We start from the raw sequence: 23,356 nt of genomic DNA, 5'->3' as shown, positions 1-23,356 counted from the left end.
TAAAAAATGATGGGCAACGTCTTACCTCTTCAGAAGGACGTCTCCTATCAGGAAGCACTAGAGTATTTGCATGACTTCCCGGGACTAAAGTAGATCCTATACTCATCCTGGGTCCAACTAGCATGTACCGCTTCTCTCCTGATCTGTACTGGATGCTGTGACACAGTGTCCCATCGTAATTAGTCTCTGGCAGATATTTAGAAGTATAGTCTGTGGATTTGGAGCACTGCATTGCAATCAGCACGATGATAGTGACGAGAAAAAGTACAGAAACTGCGCCCAAAGTTATCATGAGGTAAAATATGACATTACTGTCCTCATCATCTTTTGCTGCACTTTTAACATCAGAAGCTGCAAAAGCCTCTTTGGGCTCCACAAGTTTGACAATCACAGTAGCTGTTGCTGAGAGAGAAACGTTGCCGTTGTCTTTGACCAGTATGAGCAGTTTATGCTCAGCCTCGTCTGTCTCTGTGAATGAGCGAAGTGTTCTGATCTGTCCTGTATAGCGGTCCAAAGCAAAGAGACTGTGGTCAGTCACTTCCTGCAGTGAAAAGAGCAACCAGCCGTTATATCCTATATCAGCGTCATAGGCTCTGACTTTAGTCACCAAGTGTCCTGCGTTGACGTTTCGGGGAATCTCCTCCACACCTTGAGCAGAACCGTTGGAGCTGAGTGGATACAGGATGACTGGAGCGTTGTCGTTCTGATCCAGGATGAAGACGTTGACTGTGACGTTATTGCTTCGTGACGGAGTTCCAGAATCTGAGGCAACAACTTGGAACTGGAAAGTTTTCAGCGTTTCAAAGTCAAAACTTTTCAGCGCAGTGATTTGTCCGTTATCGCTGTTTATATTCAGGGATGACATAACGTCATTTTGGCGCCCCTCTCTCATAATGTGATATGAAATGGCTGCATTGTCATTTAAGTCATTGTCTGAAGCGCTTACAGAAAATATAGACTTTCCAGCAGCGTTGTTTTCTACGAGATAAAACTCTAAAGGATTTTGTTTGAAATGGGGACTGTTGTCATTTACGTCTGATATCTCAATGCGCAGAGTTTTAAAAGTAGATAGTGGAGGTTCACCGCAGTCGGTGGCTTTTATTGTTATTTCATAATGGGACACCACCTCTCGATCCAAAACATCCTTAGTTACCACTGAGTATGTGTTTTCCTTATAAGAAGGTTTTAATTCAAAAGGGACTTCATTAATAATGCTTGATATTATTTTTCCATTCACACCGAAGTCTTTGTCTTTCACACTAAGAAGCGAAATAACGGTGCCAAGCTTTGAATCTTCAGGCACTGTGTTTGAAAGTGATGTAACTTCGATTTCAGGCGGGTTATCGTTGACATCCAGTACTTTTATAATTAGTCTACACTCGCCCATCAATGGAGGCGTTCCTTTATCCGATACCTCAACATCCAGTTCATACACGTTGTTTTCTTCATAGTCCACTACTCCTTTGACCGTAATTTCTCCACTTATTTTGTCCAGTTCAAAAATATCATAAACTTTCTGCCATAAAGTTTTTCCCAGAGCATATTCAACTTCTCCATTAGTACCTTCATCATAATCTGTTGCATTCATTCTAAATACTGATGCACCGACGGGTATGTTTTCTTTTATAGACAAGTGATAAATCTCCTGACTAAATATTGGACGATTGTCATTACTGTCCAGAACAGTTATGGTAACATTTAATGTGCCTGATCTTGGAGGTTTTCCTCCATCGACAGCTGTCATAACTAGCTTGTGTTCATTATTTTGTTCTCTATCTAGTGATTTCTTAAGCACTAAAAACGGTACCTTTCCTGCATCACTTTGACGGATATTTACTTCAAAATGTTCATTTGAGGTTATAGTATATGTACGAATAGAGTTAATTCCAGCATCGGGGTCGCGAGCAGTGTGCAGCTGAAATCTCTTCCCTGGCAGTGTTTGTTCAGCTATTTCAAATGTCTGCTCTCTTGCAGGAAAACTAGGAGAATTATCATTTATGTCAGTAATTTCTACGATTATGTAGTGTATTTCCAAAGGGTTCTCTACAAGAATTTTTACCTCCATGCGGCAAGCACCGCTGCCCTGACAGAGTTCCTCTCTATCGATATGATTACTGACATACAATGCCCCACTATTCTGGTTTACCTCAAAAATACCGTCCTCACTTCCAGAGACAACACGGAACCGTCGGTCACCCAAAGAGGTTACATCAAGCCCGAGATCCTTCGCAACATTTCCAACAACAGTGCCATCGTCCACCTCCTCTGCAACAGAATATCTTATTTGAGCCAAAGCTTCTCTTCCGGAAAATAGCATCAACGCCAAATAAAAGGCAAACCGGGAGTAGTGACTTGTTGGAGTCTCCATCATTTTCCAACAGCATATAAATCCACAGGAGCTGTTAATGCCAAGAACAATAACCGACTCGCTTACCGCCGCATATTTACAAAACCAACAACAGGGTTTTGTCGGCTGGTATATTTGGTCCAAGTGGTGTGCTCAGCTCAGACAAAGGGTTTGCAAGGGGAGGGACAATGTTCTTAAAGGTTTTCTGATTTCATAGTGACACCCAGAGGCTGTGCTGAGAAAGAACCTCATATGCTGTTTTTTGTTTTTTTGTTTTTTTTGTTTTTTTTGTTTTTCCCCCATTGATTGAATCCCATTTTAGGCTTGAGAACTGAATTAAAGTTGACTGGCTCTCGAACAGCCAATAGAAATTTAGTGTTTTAACATTTTTCTAGTCTCTTCCCTTTTTCTCTCGATTTACCCCATAAAAACTTGCTGATAACTTGCTCCAACAGATAATGGCATTAATCAATCATTGTGTTTCTTTAACATTCCTTCACCTGATAGCCTGATAGTTTTTGGCACCCCGGATAGCAATCACAGGCTCTCCCACAGAACTTTCATTGCAAAAAGTGACATATAAACAACTACCAAGAGAACCAGTAAAGGCTCCCAACACATGCTCAAAGACAAAAAAAAGAAGGGGAAAAAACCAATCAGCACCAAGGGCAGCGAATAGTTCGCAAAACTACAAAGGATTAGTATTGTTATTGTTATTGTTATGGCTTTATAATTTATCAGTGAATATGATCTAAAAAAAAAAAAAACAGCAGGAAAACAGCTGATGTTTAGCACATTGAACAGAGTGGCTCGGGAAGCGTACAAACTCCACCCAGCCAGACGAACCCAAACTTTCTTGCTTTGAAGTAATAGCGCGAACCACTGCACCACTATGCTACTTACTGCCATTATAACTGATATTGTAAAGCAAACCGAAAACGGAAAGGGAAAATGTTTTTACAAAAGGGTGTTAAGGCCTTACCTCTTCAGAAGGACGTCTCCTATCAGGAAGCACGAGAGTATTTGCGTGGCTTCCAGGTACTATAGTAGATCCTATGCTCATTCTGGGTCCAACGAGCATGTACCGCTTCTCCCCTGATCTGTACTGGATGCTGTGACACAGCGTCCCATCATAATTAGTCTCTGGCAAATATTTAGAAGTACAGTCTGTAGATTTGGAGCACTGCATTGCAATCAGCACGATGATGCTGACGAGAAAAAGTACAGAAACCGCGCCCAAAGATATCATGAGGTAAAAGATCACATTACTGTCCTCATCATCTTTTGCTGCACTTTTAACATCAGAAGCTGCAAAAGCCTCTTTGGGCTCCACAAGTTTGACAATCACAGTAGCTGTTGCTGAGAGAGAAACGTTGCCGTTGTCTTTGACCAGTATGAGCAGTTTATGCTCAGCCTCGTCTGTCTCTGTGAATGAGCGAAGTGTTCTGATCTGTCCTGTATAGCGGTCCAAAGCAAAGAGACTGTGGTCAGTAACTTCCTGCAGTGAAAAGAGCAACCAGCCGTTATATCCTATATCAGCGTCATAGGCTCTGACTTTAGTCACCAAGTGTCCTGCGTTGACATTTCGGGGAATCTCCTCCACGCCTTGAGCAGAACCGTTGGAGCTGAGTGGATACAGGATGACTGGAGCGTTGTCGTTCTGATCCAGGATGAAGACGTTGACTGTGACGTTGTTGCTTAGTGACGGAGTTCCAGAATCTGAGGCAACAACTTGGAACTGGAAAGTTTTCAGCGTTTCAAAGTCAAAACTTTTCAGCGCAGTGATTTGTCCGCTGTCGGGATGTATATTCACAAAGGATGCCATAACATTGCGGCCAGCTCCCCCCCTTAGTATATGATAGGATACTGCTGCATTTTCGTTGCAGTCTTTATCAGATGCACTGACAGAGAATATTGACGCGCCAGCCGCGTTATTTTCCGTCAAGTATAATTCTAGTGGATTATGTGAGAACTCCGGAAAATTATCGTTCACATCTGACACCTGAATATTCAACTTTTTAAAGGTGGAAAGAGGCGGCTCGCCACAGTCTGTAGCTGTTATTGAAATGTCATAATGTGACACCGTTTCCCTATCCAGTGATTCTTTTGTTACTAACGAGTACATGTTTTCTTTAAATGACGGTTTTAATTCAAATGGTACATTTTCTGTTAGATGACATATAACTTTGCTATTTAAACCAGAATCAGCATCTGCAACAGTAATGAGAGCGACCACGGTACCCTGTTTTGAGTCCTCGGGGACTATGCTGGATATTGAAGTCACTTCTATTTCTGGTTTATTGTCATTGACATCTTGAATCTTTATTATAATTCTACAGTCAGTCGTCATCGGCGGCTGACCTTTGTCTGAGGCTTGGACATCTAAATTGTAAACATTGGCTGTCTCATAATCAATTTCTCCGATAACTCGAATTTCTCCCGTGAGTCTGTCTAAAGTAAATAGTCGCAACACACTGGAAGTAATATCACCCCCAAAAGTATACTCGACGTCCCCGTTAATACCCTCGTCTAGATCTGTTGCTTGGACTTTGATTATAGTCTTGTCTAATGGGGCATTTTCTTGCAATGTAACGGAATAAACCTCTTGAGAAAATACTGGTCTGTTATCGTTGTTATCAAGAACCTTTATAGTAAGGCTCAGATTTGCGGATTTTGGCGGCGTCCCCCCATCCATAGCGGTTAAAATCAAGCTATGGTTTGTTTTCCGCTCTCTGTCCAAGTTTCTCTGCAGTACGAGGAAAGGGATTTTATCTTCCCCTCTGTCTCGAATTTCAAGATGAAAATGATCGTTTTGACTGAGTTTATAAATCTGCACCGCATTTACTCCAACATCTCGATCACGAGCGCCTGGTAACTGAAATCGTGCTCCTGGCAGTGTGGTCTCTGCTATTTCTATTACCTTTTCTTTCTCAGCAAAACTGGGTCTATTGTCGTTAGTATCTATTATTTCAACAGTAACATAGTGGACTTCAAGGGGGTTTTCAACAACAATTTTTAGATCTAATAAACAGGCATCATTTCTATCGCACAGCTGTTCCCTGTCCACATTTTCGTGAACATACAACGCCCCATTGTTCGGGTTTACCTCAAACAGCGTACCCTGGGCTCCAGACACAATACGAAAACGCCTGCTTATCAGTGTACCGACATCGAGCCCCAGATCCTTGGCAACATTTCCAATAATAGCTCCCACTTTAACATCCTCTGGAGTCGAATATTTAATCTGAGCTAAAATCACCTCCACACAACAGAAGAGCGCGGCGAAAACCAGAGGATGCGGCCAAGTTATCATTCTGCCTCTTTGTCCTTTGGCAAAATCATATGTAATAAAATCCACGCGTATTTTTCCAGTTAGTAATCATCCAGTTTTCCTGAGATTTTACTCCAGACATCCGTTTTCGTGAAAAGAAAAATACACAGGCGAAACCCCAAACGTTGATATTCTTCGTGGCCGAGGTGAAAACGCACACATTACAAGGGGCTGAGTGGAATTTTGCACTTCCTTATAGTAACACTGACACCCACAGGATCATTCAGCGCTTACATTTAGTAGGAAATGGGGAAAAACAGATTCGACTAAACAGAAACTTTTGTAATTTAATATATTAAACTTTTTATTCAAATGACTATCCGTGTGACAAGGCAAAAATATCCTAGGGCATCATCACAAGCACTAACTCTGTAATGTAGTAGTTAAAGAGCTTCAGTGTCCTGTGATAACCGAGCATAGTTAAATACCTTAATAAGAGCTTTTCAGCACCATGGACAGTGGAAAAGTCTTAAAATCACATCAATAACAACAGCGTGCTCAATGCTCTCTCTCTTCGATGATCAATAACCACGTCGGTATCGTGGGCAGGAATACAAAATATGTTTAGTGGTAACATTGCTAACACATTTACAACAAAAATAGAAGAACATCACTCAAAACTACTAAGATGCCTCGCCAATACCACGTGCCAGCACTTCCATTATCTTAAAAAAACGACAGGGAGTCGTAAAGATTATCCAATAGGTGAGGCAAAATTAGGCAATTGCATTAAAATAATCATCATGAATTTATCCTACCTCTTCAGATGGCCGTCTTCTGTCTGGCATCACCAGAGTATTTGTATGGCTTCCTGGTACTATAGTAGATCCTATACTCATTCTGGGTCCAACTAACATGTACTTCCTGTCTCCAGATCTGTACTGGATGCTGTGACACAGTGTCCCATCATAATTTGCTTCTTGTAAATACTTAGTAGTGTAGTCTGTGGATTTGGAGCACTGCATTGCAATCAGCACGATGATGCTGACAACAAAAAGTACAGAAACTGCGCCCAAAGTTATCATCAAATAAAATATGACATTACTGTCCTCATTATCTTTTGCTGCACTTTTAACATCAGAAGCTGCAAAAGCCTCTTTGGGCTCCACAAGTTTGACAATCACAGTAGCTGTTGCTGAGAGAGAAACGTTGCCGTTGTCTTTGACCAGTATGAGCAGTTTATGCTCAGCCTCGTCTGTCTCTGTGAATGAGCGAAGTGTTCTGATCTGTCCTGTATAGCGGTCCAAAGCAAAGAGACTGTGGTCAGTCACTTCCTGGAGGGAAAAGAGCAACCAGCCGTTATATCCTATATCAGCGTCATAGGCTCTGACTTTAGTCACCAAGTGTCCTGCGTTGACGTTTCGGGGAATCTCCTCCACACCTTGAGCAGAACCGTTGGAGCTGAGTGGATACAGGATGACTGGAGCGTTGTCGTTCTGATCCAGGATGAAGACGTTGACTGTGACGTTGTTGCTTAGTGACGGAGTTCCAGAATCTGAGGCAACAACTTGGAACTGGAAAGTTTTCATTGTTTCAAAATCAAAACTTTTCAGCGTGGAAATGTGTCCGTTATCACTGTTTATACTTAGTAATGACATAATGTCATTTTGGCTCCCCTCTTTCACAATGCGATATGAAATGGCTGCATTGTCACTTAAGTCTTTGTCCACTGCGCTCACGGAGAATATTGATTTCCCAGCAACGTTATTTTCGGACAGGTAAAAGTGTAGTGGATTTATGGGAAAATGTGGTCTGTTGTCATTTACGTCTGCTACCTGGATGTTCAAAGTTTTAAAAGTAGATAAAGGGGGCTCTCCACAGTCGGTCGCTTTTATTGTCAATTCATATTGAGATACCTCCTCTCGGTCCAAAAGATCTTTAGTGACAACGGAATAAACGTTCTCTTTATATGATGGTTTTAATTCAAAAGGTAAGCCTGAGGTTAGGCTGAGAATAATTTTCCCATTCACACCAGCATCTTTATCTCGCACACTGATGAGTGAAATCATTGTGCCGGGCTTTGAATCCTCAGACACTGTATTTGAGAGCGATGTGATTTCAATTTCTGGCGGATTATCATTGATGTCTTTTATCTTTATAATTAATCTGCACTCACCGGTTAATGGAGGTGTTCCTTTATCTGATGCCTCGATATCCAGTTTATAAACGTCGTTTTCTTCATAGTCCACTATTCCCTTTATTCTTATTTCCCCACTTATTTTATCCAGTTCAAATATATCATAGACTTTTTTCTTGAGTGTTTTTCCAAGGCTGTATACAATTTCACTACTGGAACCTTCATCTGGGTCTGTCGCATTCATTCTAAATATTGAAGTCCCTACTTGAACATTTTCATCTATTTCTATTTGGTAGCTCTCTTGACTAAATGTTGGACGGTTGTCATTTGTGTCAAGAACGATTATAGTAACATTTATGGTGCCTGATCGCGGAGGTTTTCCTCCATCAACTGCAGTGACAGTTAACGTGTATTTGTTGATTTTTTCTCTATCCAACGATTTCTTCAGCACTAAAAATGGTATTATATCCTCATCGCTCTGTCGGATTGTTACTTCAAAATGTTCGTTTGAGGTTAAAGTATATGTACGAATTGCGTTAATTCCAGAATCGGGGTCCCGAGCAGTGTGCAGCTGAAATCGTCTTCCTGCCATGGTTTGTTCAAAAATTTCAAACCTTTGTTCTTTTTCGGGGAAAACAGGGGAGTGATCGTTAATATCAATAATTTCTACAACTACGTAGTGTATTTCCAAAGGGTTTTCTGCTATAATTTTTAGCTCCATTATGCATGCCCCACTGCCCAGGCAAAGCTCCTCTCTGTCGATTTTCTTAAACAAATATAGATCCCCGTTGTCCTGGTTTACATCAAAAAACGCATCCTTGGATTCAGACACAACACGGAACCGCCGGCTGGCCAAAGAGCTGATATCAAGACCGAGATCCTTTGCAACATTTCCGACAACAGTTCCATCTTTCACCTCTTCTGCAACAGAGTATCTTATTTCTGCCGAAGCCCCTTTCCCGACAAACAGCAGCAAAGCTATATGGAGAATAAACCAGACCCCATTCCTTCCACGACTTCGTTTTTCGTTCTCCATTGTAATCAAACAACAGATTTAAAAACAATGTTTGGACTACCTAGCTCATTGCCTGTTGTATATAATGTATAAAGCCCGATTTGGAAAGATTGCGAGCTCGAGTCAAGCGTCTTCTCTGCTTATAGCAGTGGCAAACAAAAGCTTTGTGAGAGGATGGGTAAAGTGGTCTCCAGTTTGTCAATGTAATACTGACACCCAGAGGTTACTGGAGAAGTATAGAGTCATAAATCACAGTGTTTAAAAAGAAACCGTTATTCCAACAATTAACATGTTATCGGGGGTTTAAATTTTGTTCCATATGTTGATTATCTCAGAAGATGTTATTTAACCCGCTTTTGAATAAAGAGGATCAGCCCGGACCAACACTATTCAGCAGCACATATATAATTTAAGAAAAAAAGTGTCGTTCAGCAAAGTAGCATGCAAGATATCTGGTAACGTGCAATTCCATAGGTTTTTCATGAGGATCGCCCGCATTACCTAGACCCATATTTGATTCATTAGAAGCATTATGGATCACCAGTAGTCGTGACCAATATGTCAATGAAACTAACTTTAGTGTGAGCACTGTAGTCTTTAGGTATGATACTTTAGAATTGTTATATCAAAAAAAGAAAAGAAAACTTAGATGATATAAAAAGTCAAATTGATGGAAAAGAATGCACAAAAACATGTGACATCACACTTTTAAGCTCTTACCTCTTCAGAAAGACGTCTCCTATCAGGAAGCACAAGAGTATTTGCGTGACTTCCTGGTACTATAGTAGATCCTATACTCATTCTGGGTCCAACTAGCATGTACCGCTTCTCTCCTGATCTGTACTGGATGCTGTGACACAGTGTCCCATCATAATTAGTCTCTGGCAGATATTTAGAAGTATAGTCTGTGGATTTGGAGCACTGCATTGCAATCAGCACGATTATACTGACGAGGAAAAGTACAGAAACTGCGCCCAAAGTTATCATGAGGTAAAAGATCACATTACTGTCCTCATCATCTTTTGCTGCACCTTTAACATCAGAAGCTGCAAAAGCCTCTTTGGGCTCCACAAGTTTGACAATCACAGTAGCTGTTGCTGAGAGAGAAACGTTGCCGTTGTCTTTGACCAGTATGAACAGTTTATGCTCAGCCTCGTCTGTCTCTGTGAATGAGCGAAGTGTTCTGATCTGTCCTGTATAGCGGTCCAAAGCAAAGAGACTGTGGTCAGTCACTTCCTGCAGTGAAAAGAGCAACCAGCCGTTATATCCTATATCAGCGTCATAGGCTCTGACTTTAGTCACCAAGTGTCCTGCGTTGACGTTTCGGGGAATCTCCTCCACACCTTGAGCAGAACCGTTGGAGCTGAGTGGATACAGGATGACTGGAGCGTTGTCGTTCTGATCCAGAATGAAGACGTTGACTGTGACGTTGTTGCTTAGTGACGGAGTTCCAGAATCTAAGGCAACAACTTGGAACTGGAAAGTTTTCATTGTTTCAAAGTCAAAACTTTTAAGGGCAGTGATTTGTCCATTATCCAAATTAATATTTAAAAATGCTGCGTTTTTCTGTTGACTGCTTTCCTCTCTGATTATACGATAAGTTAAAGCCGCGTTTTCATTCAAATCTTTATCTGAGGCAGAAACTGAAAATATCGGCTTCCCAGGCTCGTTATTTTCTACCAGGTAAAGTTCAACTGGATTCTGTGCAAATTGTGGTGCATTATCATTCACGTCTGACACATCAATACTCAAAGTTCTGGATGTAGACAGAGAAGGCACGCCACAGTCTGTAGCTGTTATTGTGACGTCGTAATGGGAAACTGATTCTCGGTCTAATTTATGTTTAATAACTAAAGAGTACATGTTATCTTGAAATGACGGTTTTAAATCAAATGGCACATTGTCTGAAAGACTACATATTACTTTACCGTTTAAACCCGCGTCTTGGTCTGTAATACTGATCAAAGCCACCACAGTCCCAGGTTTGGAGTCTTCTGATACAATCTTTGACAAAGATGTCACCTCTATCTCAGGTTTATTATCATTTACGTCCAATACATTGATAATCACCCTGCAGTTAGTGATCATCGGAGGTTGTCCTTTGTCAGTGGCGTGGACGTCCAACTTGTATACCTCAATATTCTCAAAGTCAATTTCTCCTTTGACTCGAATTTCACCAGTGTCCTTGTCTAGGCTAAATGTATCATACAATTTAGGGTCAAGTTCGCCACCAAAAAAGTATTCAATCTTTCCGTTTACACCCTCGTCCAGATCAGTTGCGTTTACCGTAGTTACACTAGTATCCCTATCAACATTTTCAGGTATTGTAACTGAATATAATTCTTGGTTAAATATAGGGTGGTTATCATTTAAATCGAGGACTATGACTGTGACATTAAGAGTCCCCGTTCTCGGTGGATTTCCGCCATCAACTGCTGTCAGTATCAGTTTGTGTGCATTCTCCTTTTCCCGATCCAGAGACTTTTGTAAAACTAAAAATGGTACCTTGTCCTCTCCCATCTCTCTAATTTGTAAACTAAAATGATCGTTATGGTTTAATTTGTACATGCGTACAGTATTAGTAACAACATCTGGGTCACGTGCGGCTGGCAACTGGAAACGTTTTCCTTGAAGAGTGGTTTCAGGAATTTCTACTATTTTTTCTTCATCAGTGAAGCTGGGCGAATTATCATTTACATCTATGATTTCCACTCCTACATAATGTATTTCCATGGGGTTTTCAGCTACCAGTTTTAGGTTTTTAATACATGGATGTATTCTTTCGCACAGCTCCTCTCGGTCGATATTTCCGTGAACATACAGAACGCCATTGTTCGGATTTACTTCAAACTGAGCATCTTCAGCTCCAGAAACAATACGAAACCGTCGTTCCTCCAGTGAACTGATATCCAGTCCCAGATCCTTTGCCACATTCCCAACAACACTTCCTACCTTTACTTCCTCTGGAATCGAATATTTTATCTGAGCTGAAACCCGCTCCACACAGCTGAGCATCAGAGAAAAGCTGATAGCAAACCACCAGCACTGCGTTCCTCGTCTTTGTCCTCCTGCCTCCATCGTGTTAGATAACAAATACTGTATCTACCCACAGGTATTTATCGTTAAGAAGTTAGAATAAATCACAAAATATCCCGTCTGAAATGCTTCCCATTTTCCCTCGTATTCATGGAAAAATCACGGCTACCCTTGTTTCTCTGGACGATACCGTCTCCTCTCTGGCAACCAGAACAAAACCTCTATGGAAGGGGCAGGGCCACTATTGTAACATATTAGTTCGATGCAGATATGACACTGACACCTTGTGGACTGAACATCTTGTTACTCATTGTTAAAGCAATCAGCTACATGTGTTACACAAATATGTTTCCAATATGTAGTCTGCTCACTAAAAATTAACAGTCTTTCTTACTGAACATTTTTTTTTGTTTGCTGTTTCTTTGTTATTTGTACAGCATTATGTTCAAATGATGGATAACTTTTGCAGTTTCTGGAGCCCTTTTTGTTTATCTTAGTATTTTTGTGACATTTAGTAAACAGACTAATATATCATGCAGGGCTAACTGCAACAGAGAACTCTATTTGTTATTGTGGCATTATTGTTTAGTAACGCAGTAGTTGCCGAATGCGCACTCTGTTTTCTTAACAAAAATCTGACTTAGAAAAAAATACACTCAGACTGGATGAAAATAAAAGATAGAATGACTCAAGTAAATATAAGGGCTGTGTTGATCACTTTCACAGTGCAAATGAATTAATGTGAAACCATCAGATTTGAACTTGAACACCACCACTAGCGGACTAAGCGTGATCTCTTTTCAGAACCACGGACAGCGCTCGAGAATACCGCTGTTTCTCCCATAGTTTCCCGATATATGGGTCATCTTTCTTATTTATTGTGTTTTTTTTATGAAGCAATTTCCGCCTTGTTTGTGCTACTAGTTATGATAATGGGTAGCCTCGCGAGACAACTTTTAGAGGTAGTAACTAAAATACTTTCTAATTCGGTTCCAAAAAAATAAAAATACAAATCAAAAAGATTGAGCACATTTCTTCCATGTTCTAAACACTAATCATATTATATGTTTAAAATGAAAATTATTCTGGTAGAAGGAAGTTTCATCTTTATAATCTTTACAAGCAAAACTACCTTCGATTTAAATCAAGATATGTTCTTACCTCTTCAGAAGGACGCCTCCTGTCAGGAAGCACGAGAGTATTTGCGTGACTTCCAGGTACTATAGTAGATCCTATACTCATTCTGGGTCCAACGAGCATGTACCGCTTCTCTCCTGATCTGTACTGGATGCTGTGACACAGTGTCCCATCATAATTAGTCTCTGGCAAATATTTAGAAGTATAGTCTGTGGATTTGGAGCACTGCATAGCAATCAGCACTACGATACTGACGAGAAAAAGTACAGAAACTGCGCCCAAAGTTATCATGAGATAAAATATGACATTACTGTCCTCATCATCTTTTGCAGCACTTTTAACATCAGAAGCTGCAAAAGCCTCTTTGGGCTCCACAAGTTTGACAATCACAGTAGCTGTTGCTGAGAGAGAAACGTTGCCGTTGTCTTTGACCAGTATGAGCAGTTTATGCTCAGCCTCGTCTGTCTCTGTGAATGAGCGAAGTGTTCTGATCTGTCCTGTATAGCGGTCCAAAGCAAAGAGACTGTGGTCAGTAACTTCCTGGAGGGAAAAGAGCAACCAGCCGTTATATCCTATATCAGCGTCATAGGCTCTGACTTTAGTCACCAAGTGTCCTGCGTTGACGTTTCGGGGAATCTCCTCCACACCTTGAGCAGAACCGTTGGAGCTGAGTGGATACAGGATGACTGGAGCGTTGTCGTTCTGATCCAGGATGAAGACGTTGACTGTGACGTTGTTGCTTAGTGACGGAGTTCCAGAATCTGAGGCAACAGCTTGGAACTGGAAAGTTTTCAGCGTTTCAAAGTCAAAACTTTTCAGGGCAGTGATTTGTCCATTATCCGAATTAATATTTAGAAATACTGCGTTTTTCTGTTGACTGCTTTCCTGTCTGATTATACGATACGTTAAAGCCGCGTTTTCATTCAAATCTTTATCTGAGGCAGAAACTGAAAATATCGGCTTTCCAGGCTCGTTATTCTCTACCAGGTAAAGTTCAACTGGATTCTGTGCAAATTGTGGCGCATTATCATTCACGTCTGACACATCAATACTCAAAGTTCTGGATGTGGACAGAGGAGGCACGCCACAGTCTGTAGCTGTTATTGTGACGTCGTAATGGGAAACTGATTCACGGTCTAATTTATATTTAATAACTAAGGAGTACATGTTGTCTTGAAATGACGGTTTTAAATCAAATGGCACATTGTCTGAAAGACTACATATTACTTTACCGTTTAAACCCGCGTCTTGGTCTGTAATACTGATCAAAGCCACCACAGTCCCAGGTTTGGAGTCTTCTGATACAATCTTTGACAAAGATGTCACCTCTATCTCAGGTTTATTATCATTTACGTCCAAGACATTGATGATTACTGTGCAATCCGCACTCATCGGAGGTTGTCCTTTGTCAGTGGCGTGGACGTCCAACTTAAAAATATCAGTTTTCTCAAAGTCAATTTCCCCATTGATTCGAAGCTCACCAGTGTCCTTATCCATATTAAAAATCTCATATAAATTCCCCTTAAGTTCTCCACCAAAAAAGTATTCAATTTGTCCATTTAGTCCCTCATCCAGGTCAGTCGCATTTAGCTTAATTACAAACACACCCGCATCTGTATTCTCACGTATTGTAGCGTAATAAACTTCTTGACTAAATGTAGGGTGGTTATCATTCGAATCGAGGACTATGACTGTTACATTAAGAGTCCCTGATCTCGGTGGATTTCCGCCGTCAACTGCTGTTAGTATCAGTTTGTGTTCACTTTCCTTTTCCCGATCCAGAGACTTTTGTAAAACTAAAAATGGTACCTTGTCCTCTCCTCTCTCTCGAATTTGTAAACTAAAATGATCGTTATGGTTTAATTTGTACATACGCACAGTATTAGTAACAACATCCGGATCATGCGCAGTTGGCAACTGAAATCGTCTGCCTGTTATAGTGGATTCAGACATTTCCAATATTTTTTCATATTCTTGAAAACTGGGTGAATTATCATTTACATCCACGATTTCCACGCCCACATGATGTATTTCCATGGGGTTCTCAGCTACCAATTTTAAATTTTTGATACATGGATGTATTCTTTCGCACAGCTCCTCTCGGTCGATATTTCCATGAACATACAGAGCGCCATTGTTCGGATTTACTTCAAACTGAGCATCTTCAGCTCCAGAAACAATACGAAACCGTCGTTCCTCCAGTGAACTGATATCCAGTCCCAGATCCTTTGCCACATTCCCAACAACACTTCCTACCTTTACTTCCTCTGGAACTGAATATTTTATCTGAGCTGATACCCGCTCCACACAGCTGAGCATCAGAGAAAAGCTGATAGCAAACCACCAACACTGCGTTCCTCGTCTTTGTCCTCCTGCCTCCATCGTTTTCGTTTAGATAATAAATACTGTATCCACTCAGAGGTGTTTACCGTAAAGGAAGTAGCCTAAATCAACACTTCTTCCCATATTCCCTCGTATTCGTGGAAAAATCACGGTTACACTTGTTTCTGTCTGAGGTATCGTCTCCCCTCTGCCAACCAGAACAAAACCTCTGTGGAAGGGGCAGGGCCAGAGCTAAAACATATTAGTTTGATGCAGATATGACACTGACACCTTGTGGACTGAACATCTTGTGACTCATTGTTAGAGCAAACATCTACATGTAATATACAAGTATGTTTCCAAATGTTTCCCAGTCACTATTAAAACAAGTCTAAAAATGTTTTCTTAAGAATTTTTTTACCGTGATGGATTTAATTTGTCAGATATTTCAGTCTCAGGAATCAAATTCCATGTATTTTTGCCTAATATGATGATCAGCTGATAGACGCGTAGAGTATATCATAAGTGCAACAGTGAATTCTGATATTTGTCAGTATTACATTAATGCTGTGTAATGATGCAGGATTAGCCAAACGCACAAGTGATTCTGATAAAACTGCGCGCAGACTGGATGAAAAATAATCGAGGACACAGCGCACGCGAGTTTCAGGCTTGTATTGCTCAGTTTCACGTTTCAGATGAATTAACAGGATCCCATTCGAAAAGTGGATAGGTATATTACTATTTCCACGACGCAGTAATATGTAACACAATTAGTGATTTCTAATAAGTGTGATAGAAAACATAGGATTGGCGCTAAATACAAAAAGGTCTGAAACGAAAAACAGATTTGAACTTGAAGACCACGAGTTTATGTCTGAACGTCACCTGTCCATGGACAACGCTAATAAATATGCATGTGTTTTGCCACAGTTTCCCAATCTGAGTGGCGTGACCTTCTTTATTTAGTTACTTATCTTTTCTAAACTAATCTTCGCCCCATGCATACGTGGATATCCCAGCAATTAGTGCAGTGTCAAAAGACTACAGAATATAATGGGCAGTCTTTCAAAATGATGGTGATAACAACTAAAATACTGTTTGAAAATAAAGTGTGTAAAAAAAAGAATAGAAGAATGAAATAAAACGATTAAAAACCTTAAATACATTTACATCATGTACTTCATATGCTTCAAAAGTTAATGATACATCGTAAGGGAAATTTCGTCTTGACAACCAAAATAACCTTGATTTAAAATCGCACAATGGACCTACCTCCTCAGAAGGACGTCTCCTGTCAGGGAGTACGAGAGTATTTGCGTGACTTCCAGGTACTATAGGAGATCCTATACTCATTCTGGGTCCAACTAGCATGTACCGCTTCTCTCCTGATCTGTACTGGATGCTGTGACACAGTGTCCCATCATAATTAGTCTCTGGCAGATATTTAGAAGTATAGTCTGTGGATTTGGAGCACTGCATTGCAATCAGCACGATGATGCTGACGAGAAAAAGTACAGAAACTGCGCCCAAAGTTATCATGAGGTAAAATATGACATTACTGTCCTCGTCATCTTTTGCTGCACTTTTAACATCAGAAGCTGCAAAAGCCTCTTTGGGCTCCACAAGTTTGACAATCACAGTAGCTGTTGCTGAGAGAGAAACGTTGCCGTTGTCTTTGACCAGTATGAGCAGTTTATGCTCAGCCTCGTCAGTCTCTGTGAATGAGCGAAGTGTTCTGATCTGTCCTGTATAGCGGTCCAAAGCAAAGAGACTGTGGTCAGTCACTTCCTGCAGTGAAAAAAGCAACCAGCCGTTATATCCTATATCAGCGTCATAGGCTCTGACTTTAGTCACCAAGTGTCCTGCGTTGACGTTTCGGGGAATCTCCTCCACACCTTGAGCAGAACCGTTGGAGCTGAGTGGATACAGGATGACTGGAGCGTTGTCGTTCTGATCCAGGATGAAGACGTTGACTGTGACATTGTTGCTTAGTGACGGAGTTCCAGAATCTGAGGCAACAACTTGGAACTGAAACTTTTTCAGTGTTTCAAAGTCGAAACTTTTAAGGGCAGTGACTTGTCCATTATCCGAATTAATGTTTAAAAATGCTGAGTTTTTCTGTTGACTGCTTTCCTCTCTGATTATACGATAAGTTAAAGCCGCGTTTTCATTCAAATCTTTATCTGAGGCAGAAACTGAAAATATCGGCTTCCCAGGCTCGTTATTTTCTATCAGGTAAAGTTCAACTGGATTCTGTGCAAATTGTGGCGCATTGTCATTCACGTCTGACACATCAATACTCAAAGTTCTGAATGTAGAAAGGGGAGGCACGCCACAGTCTGTAGCTGTTATCGTGACGTCGTAATGGGAAACTGATTCACGGTCTAATTTATATTTAATAACTAAGGAGTACATGTTATCTTGAAATGACGGTTTTAAATCAAATGGCACATTGTCTGAAAGACTACATATTACTTTACCGTTTAAACCCGCGTCTTGGTCTGTAATACTGATCAAAGCCACCACAGTCCCAGGTTTGGAATCTTCTGATACAATCTTTGACAAAGATGTTACCTCTATCTCAGGTTTATTATCATTTACGTCCAGCACCTTGATAATCACCCTGCAGTCGGTACTCATCGGAGGTTGTCCTTTGTCTGTGGCGTGTACATCTAGTTTATAAACATCCACCGTCTCAAAGTCAATGTTTCCTTTTACTCGAATTTCACCAGTGTTTTTATCTAAGCTAAACATTTCATAAATTTTTCGGTCAAGTTGACCACCGAAAACGTACTCTATTTCTCCGTTTGAACTGTCGTCCAAATCAGTTGCATTTACGGTAATTACGCATGTATTCACCTCTACATTTTCGTGTATTGTTACTGAATACACTTCTTGACTAAATGTAGGGTTATTGTCATTTGAATCGAGGACTATGACTGTGACATTAAGAGTCCCTGATCTCGGTGGATTTCCTCCGTCAATTGCTGTCAGGATCAGTTTGTGTTTATTTTCCTTTTCTCGATCCAAAGCCTTCTGTAAAACTAAGAATGGTATCTTGTCCTCTCCCCTCTCTCGAATTTGTAAACTAAAATGATCGTTATTGATCAATTTGTACATCCGTACTGTATTAGTAACAACATCTGGATCATGTGCAGCTGGCAACTGAAATCGTTTACCTGGGAAAGTAGACTCTGAAATCTCCAGTATGCTTTCTTCCTCTTGAAAGCTGGGTGAATTATCATTTACGTCTATGATTTCCACTCCTACATAATGTACTTCCATGGGATTCTCAGCTACCATTTTTAGGTTTATCAGACAAGGAGAAATGCTTTTGCATAGCTCTTCTCTGTCAATGTTCTCTTGCACAGAGAGGACGCCATTTCTCGGATTTACTAGAAATTGATTATTTTCAGCTCCAGAGACAATACGAAACTGTCTTTCCTCTAGCGAACTGATGTCCAGTCCCAGATCCTTTGCCACATTCCCAACAACACTTCCTACCGTTACTTCCTCTGGAACTGAATATTTTATCTGAGCTGTAACCCGCTCCACACAGCTGAGCATCAGAGAAAAGCTGAGAGCAAGCCACCAGCACTGCGTTCCTCGTCTTTGTCCTCCTGGCTCCATCGTTTCGCTTTATGTTTCCAATTATATACCCACTTAAAAGTCCTTTGAGCAAAGGAAGTAGTTTAAATAACAAAATATCCAGTGCGAAATATGTTGCATATTCCAAACCAACCGATGTATTAATCACGGCTACACTTGTTTCTGTGGAAGGTACCGTCTCCTCTCTGTCGACCAGAACAAAAACTGTATAGAAGGGGCAGGGCCAGCACTAAAATATACCAGTGTGATGCTGATATGACACTGACACCTTGTGGACTGAACACATGAGTATATGTTCATAAACAAAACTACCACATAAACTGCAACATCAGCCCGTCTGCAAGTTGTCGCTTCGTGTCTAGAAAATTGTTCTAATTTTTGCTAGTAACGTATGTGTTTCAAAGTAATACATCCGAATAACCATTTACTCCGAATTAAAGGCAGCAAATTTTCTGTTTTTTTAAAAAGAGTATGTTGATCAGTTAACCCAGTTCAAGGCTTTCATATCATCGTCCCTAATCGTACTAGTCAACATCATATTTGTATTAGTATATGCAAGTGTTGTATTTTTCTTTAGGTCAAAGCAATTTAGCTTCGTGTGCGATTATTTCCCTAAAAGAAAAAAGTGTGACTTTGACGAAATTGAATGATGATTGAGTGAAACGATGATAGGGGTTTGAAGGCAATTAACAAAATTTTTCTAAGGAAAACAAATAAGAATCAACTACAAGGGACCTATGGATTTCTAATAAAAACAAACAAACAAACAAACTCATAGACGCCTAAATTAATATAGCTACTGAATCGTGTAATTTAATCCACAAATAAACACGCGACATTTTTAGTAAAAAAAAAAAAAAAACCACAGAAAATCGAATTCTCATATTATGAAGAAAACAAACTAACTTAAATTCCAGCAGTTTAACCACTTGCCAAGACCATGGACAGTGCTAACAAATCTGCTGCAATTCAGGTGTAATATTATCTTTAAATCAGGAGCATTATATGTTTTACTTCTAAAGAGAATCACGTCTGGTAAGACAGTTAAAACTTAAACATGGTCTTACCTCTTCAGAAGGACGTCTCCTATCAGGAAGCACGAGAGTATTTGCATGACTGCCCGGTACTATAGTAGATCCTATACTCATTCTGGGTCCAACTAGCATGTACCGCTTCTCTCCTGATCTGTACTGGATGCTGTGACACAGTGTCCCATCATAATTAGTCTCTGGCAGATATTTAGAAGTATAGTCTGTGGATTTGGAGCACTGCATTGCAATCAGCACTACGATGCTGACAAGAAAAAGTACAGAAACTGCGCCCAAAGTTATCATGAGGTAAAATATGACATTACTGTCCTCATCATCTTTTGCTGCGCTTTTGACATCAGAAGCTGCAAAAGCCTCTTTGGGCTCCACAAGTTTGACAATCACAGTAGCTGTTGCTGAGAGAGAAACGTTGCCATTGTCTTTGACCAGTATGAGCAGTTTATGCTCAGCCTCGTCTGTCTCTGTGAATGAGCGAAGTGTTCTGATCTGTCCTGTATAGCGGTCCAAAGCAAAGAGACTGTGGTCAGTCACTTCTTGCAGTGAAAAGAGCAACCAGCCGTTATATCCTATATCAGCGTCATAGGCTCTGACTTTAGTCACCAAGTGTCCTGCGTTGACGTTTCGGGGAATCTCCTCCACACCTTGAGCAGAACCGTTGGAGCTGAGTGGATACAGGATGACTGGAGCGTTGTCGTTCTGATCTAGGATGAAGACGCTGACTGTGACGTTGCTGCTTAGTGACGGAGTTCCAGAATCTGAGGCAACAACTTGGAACTGGAAAGTTTTCAGCGTTTCAAAGTCAAAACTTTTCAGCGCAGTGATTTGTCCATTATCCGAATTTACATTCAGGAAAGATGTAATAGCATCCTGTAGACCATCACCTCTCACGATGTGATATGTAATCGCTGCATTTTCATTCAAATCATCATCAACTGCGCTCACAGAAAATATTTCTGCGCCCGGGGTGTTGTTTTCTATCAAATACAACTCAAATGGATTCTTACTAAACACTGGTATGTTGTCATTTATATCTGACACCTGAACACTCAGTGTTTTTACTGTTGAAAGCTGAGGTTCACCGCAATCAGTAGCTGTTATTGTGATATCATAGCGGGAAACAGTTTCTCTGTCTAAACGGCCCTTTGTAACGAGCGAGTACATGTTTTCCTCAAGTGATGGCCTCAGATCAAATGGAACATCCTGCGATACTTTACAAATAACCTTCCCATTAACGCCTGAATCTTTGTCCACAACGCTGATGAGGGCGATGACAGTGCCGGGCTTTGAATCCTCTGGGATTAAGCTGGACAGTGACGTTACTTCAATGTCTGGTTTATTGTCATTCACGTCCTTTAGCTTAATCATTACTCTACTTTCGGCCTTCCAGGGTGGCTGACCTTTATCTGAAGCCTGCAAATCTAGCCTGTACAGCTCAATTTCCTCAAAGTCTACTTTTCCCTTTACACGAATCTCTCCGGTTATGCTGTCCAATTCAAAGGTGTCGTGCACTTTTTTCTTTTGTGTTTTTCCAAAGTTGTATTCAATTTCACTATTCAAACCTTCATCCTTATCTGTAGCGTTTAATTTTATAACTAGGGTCCCCTTTGGTGCATTTTCATCCAGTGACACAGTATATACATCTTTGCTGAACACAGGTCGGTTATCATTCGCGTCTAGCACGGTGATGGTTAAATTAAGGCTTCCTGATTTCGCTGGACTCCCCCCATCAACGGCTGTTAACAGTAAACGATGCTCAGCCTTTTGCTCTCTATCCAAAGGCTTTTTTAGTACTAAAAAGGGCATCTTGTCCTCTTCACTGTCTCTGACTTCAATATCAAATAAATCCGTGGGATTCAGTGTGTATTTTCGAAGTGATTGTGCACCAAAATCAGGGTCTCGGGCAGCATGAATTTGGAAACGAGTACCTGGAGGCGTATTCTCTGCTATTTCCAGTCGTTGTTCGCTTTCTGGAAAAGTCGGCGAATGATCATTAATATCGGTTATTTCAACTCCAACATAATGTATTTCCAGTGGGCTTTCAACAACAATTTTCAGGTTTATCAAACAAACCTTGCTTCCATCACAGAGCTCTTCACGATCCATTTTTTTGCCAACATACAACACTCCATTGTTCTGATTTAACTGAAACAGATCGTGATTTGGACCCGAAACAATACGGAATTTCCTGCCAGTTAAACTGCTGATCTCTAGTCCTAAATCCTTTGCAACATTTCCAACAGGGTATCCCACCTGAACTTCTTCTGGAATAGAGTATCTTAGCTGGGCCAAAATCCTCTCCGCAAAGCACAGCAACACAATCCCGGCGACCCACCAGCAGTTCACGCGGTGTCTTTGTCCTCCTTCCCCCATCCCGAGGTAAATATATAAGGGCTTACTCGGATGCAAACTCAGTGATCCCTTCGCTTATGGAGTCAGTCTCATTAGAACATTTTCATGATTCTCCAGAAGATGAAATTCTATTAACGAAGATTTATCGCTGTTCGTTTTATTTGATATCTAGCCTCATCGGCACACTCCCTGTGTACACCTCCACCAGATAGGAACCACAGATGGGCAGGGCCTGTGCAGAATGAAGCGCACAACCATTCCCTATGCCATACCGACACCAAGTGGTCACAATAGTATGATACGAAACGCTTTGGATGAAGCTGAAGCCTGCCTGTTACAGCTGGTCACCTTCATATCTGGTATTCTGTAAGTAACTCAAAAATGTGATTCAAATAGTTTTTATTAAAAAGCAAATAGGATCAATAATAATCCCTTCAGTCGAGAACACTTATAGAGCACTCAGTCCCGCCTACTAAAGACTTTCTGAAAGGGATGTAATTAAGTCAGGGAAGACATTCATTTGCTATGGCGGTCAGTTTTGACCGGGAACACCACAGATGTAACAAAGTTATTAAAAACTAAAAATTCAACGAAAGAGGTGCTCATCACTTTTATATGTTCAAGTGCATAGTGTGGAGGATGTCATCAGGACTCGAGGCAATCGGATGTAAAAAAAAAAATATTTGTGAGTTTTTTTTATTTGTAAATCGGTCAGATTTGACCCGAACACGACAGGAAGGTTAATAACGCTATTAGAAAGCTTTCTTCGTGTAATTAATTTAAAAACAAAACCTCTTCACTTACTTAAAATTATTAATGTTTGTCGGTAGCAAAAAAGACAAGCAGTTGGACTTTATCAAGGAGAACAGAGTGACTTCGGAAGCATGAAAACTTCATCCAGTTAACCAAAGCGATGTTTCTTAATATTTATATCTCAGTTACATATTGCAGATAGGAAAATTTGAACAAGACATGCTTTAAAAAATACATTGTGACAAGAGTTTCAGGGACAACATTGCAGCAAAACATTTATAGGAACGCCAGGTTAAACATGGTTGTGCAAAAGTTTGGTATTAAGGCC

The 23,356-nt window shown here is 40.6% G+C and overlaps 1 protein-coding gene and 1 pseudogene across 9 annotated transcripts in view; both read right to left on the bottom strand.

Annotated features, from left to right (window-relative positions):
• The window catches only part of LOC146524618 (protocadherin alpha-C2-like), a 216,634-nt gene that overhangs the window by 184,208 nt on the left and 9,070 nt on the right, over window positions 1–23,356 (bottom strand). Inside the window, exon 1 of one of the 9 annotated variants that reach the window (XM_085174069.1) lies at window positions 19,945–23,354. The exons of 3 other annotated variants lie outside the window; for them this stretch is intronic. In XM_085174069.1, the coding sequence (XP_085030195.1) occupies window positions 19,945–22,296 (2,352 nt within the window). In that variant the 5' untranslated portion in view covers window positions 22,297–23,354. 5 more of the 9 variants (XM_085174054.1, XM_085174046.1, XM_085174062.1 and 2 more) reach the window with 5 other exon arrangements.
• LOC146524619 (protocadherin alpha-8 pseudogene) lies at window positions 9,479–12,905 on the bottom strand (annotated as a pseudogene).

The sequence above is a fragment of the Neolamprologus multifasciatus genome, chromosome 2, assembly GCF_963576455.1.
Source record: "Neolamprologus multifasciatus chromosome 2, fNeoMul1.2, whole genome shotgun sequence".
Classification (NCBI taxonomy): Eukaryota; Metazoa; Chordata; class Actinopteri; order Cichliformes; family Cichlidae; genus Neolamprologus; species Neolamprologus multifasciatus.
This window is presented reverse-complemented; position numbering and strand designations above follow the sequence as displayed.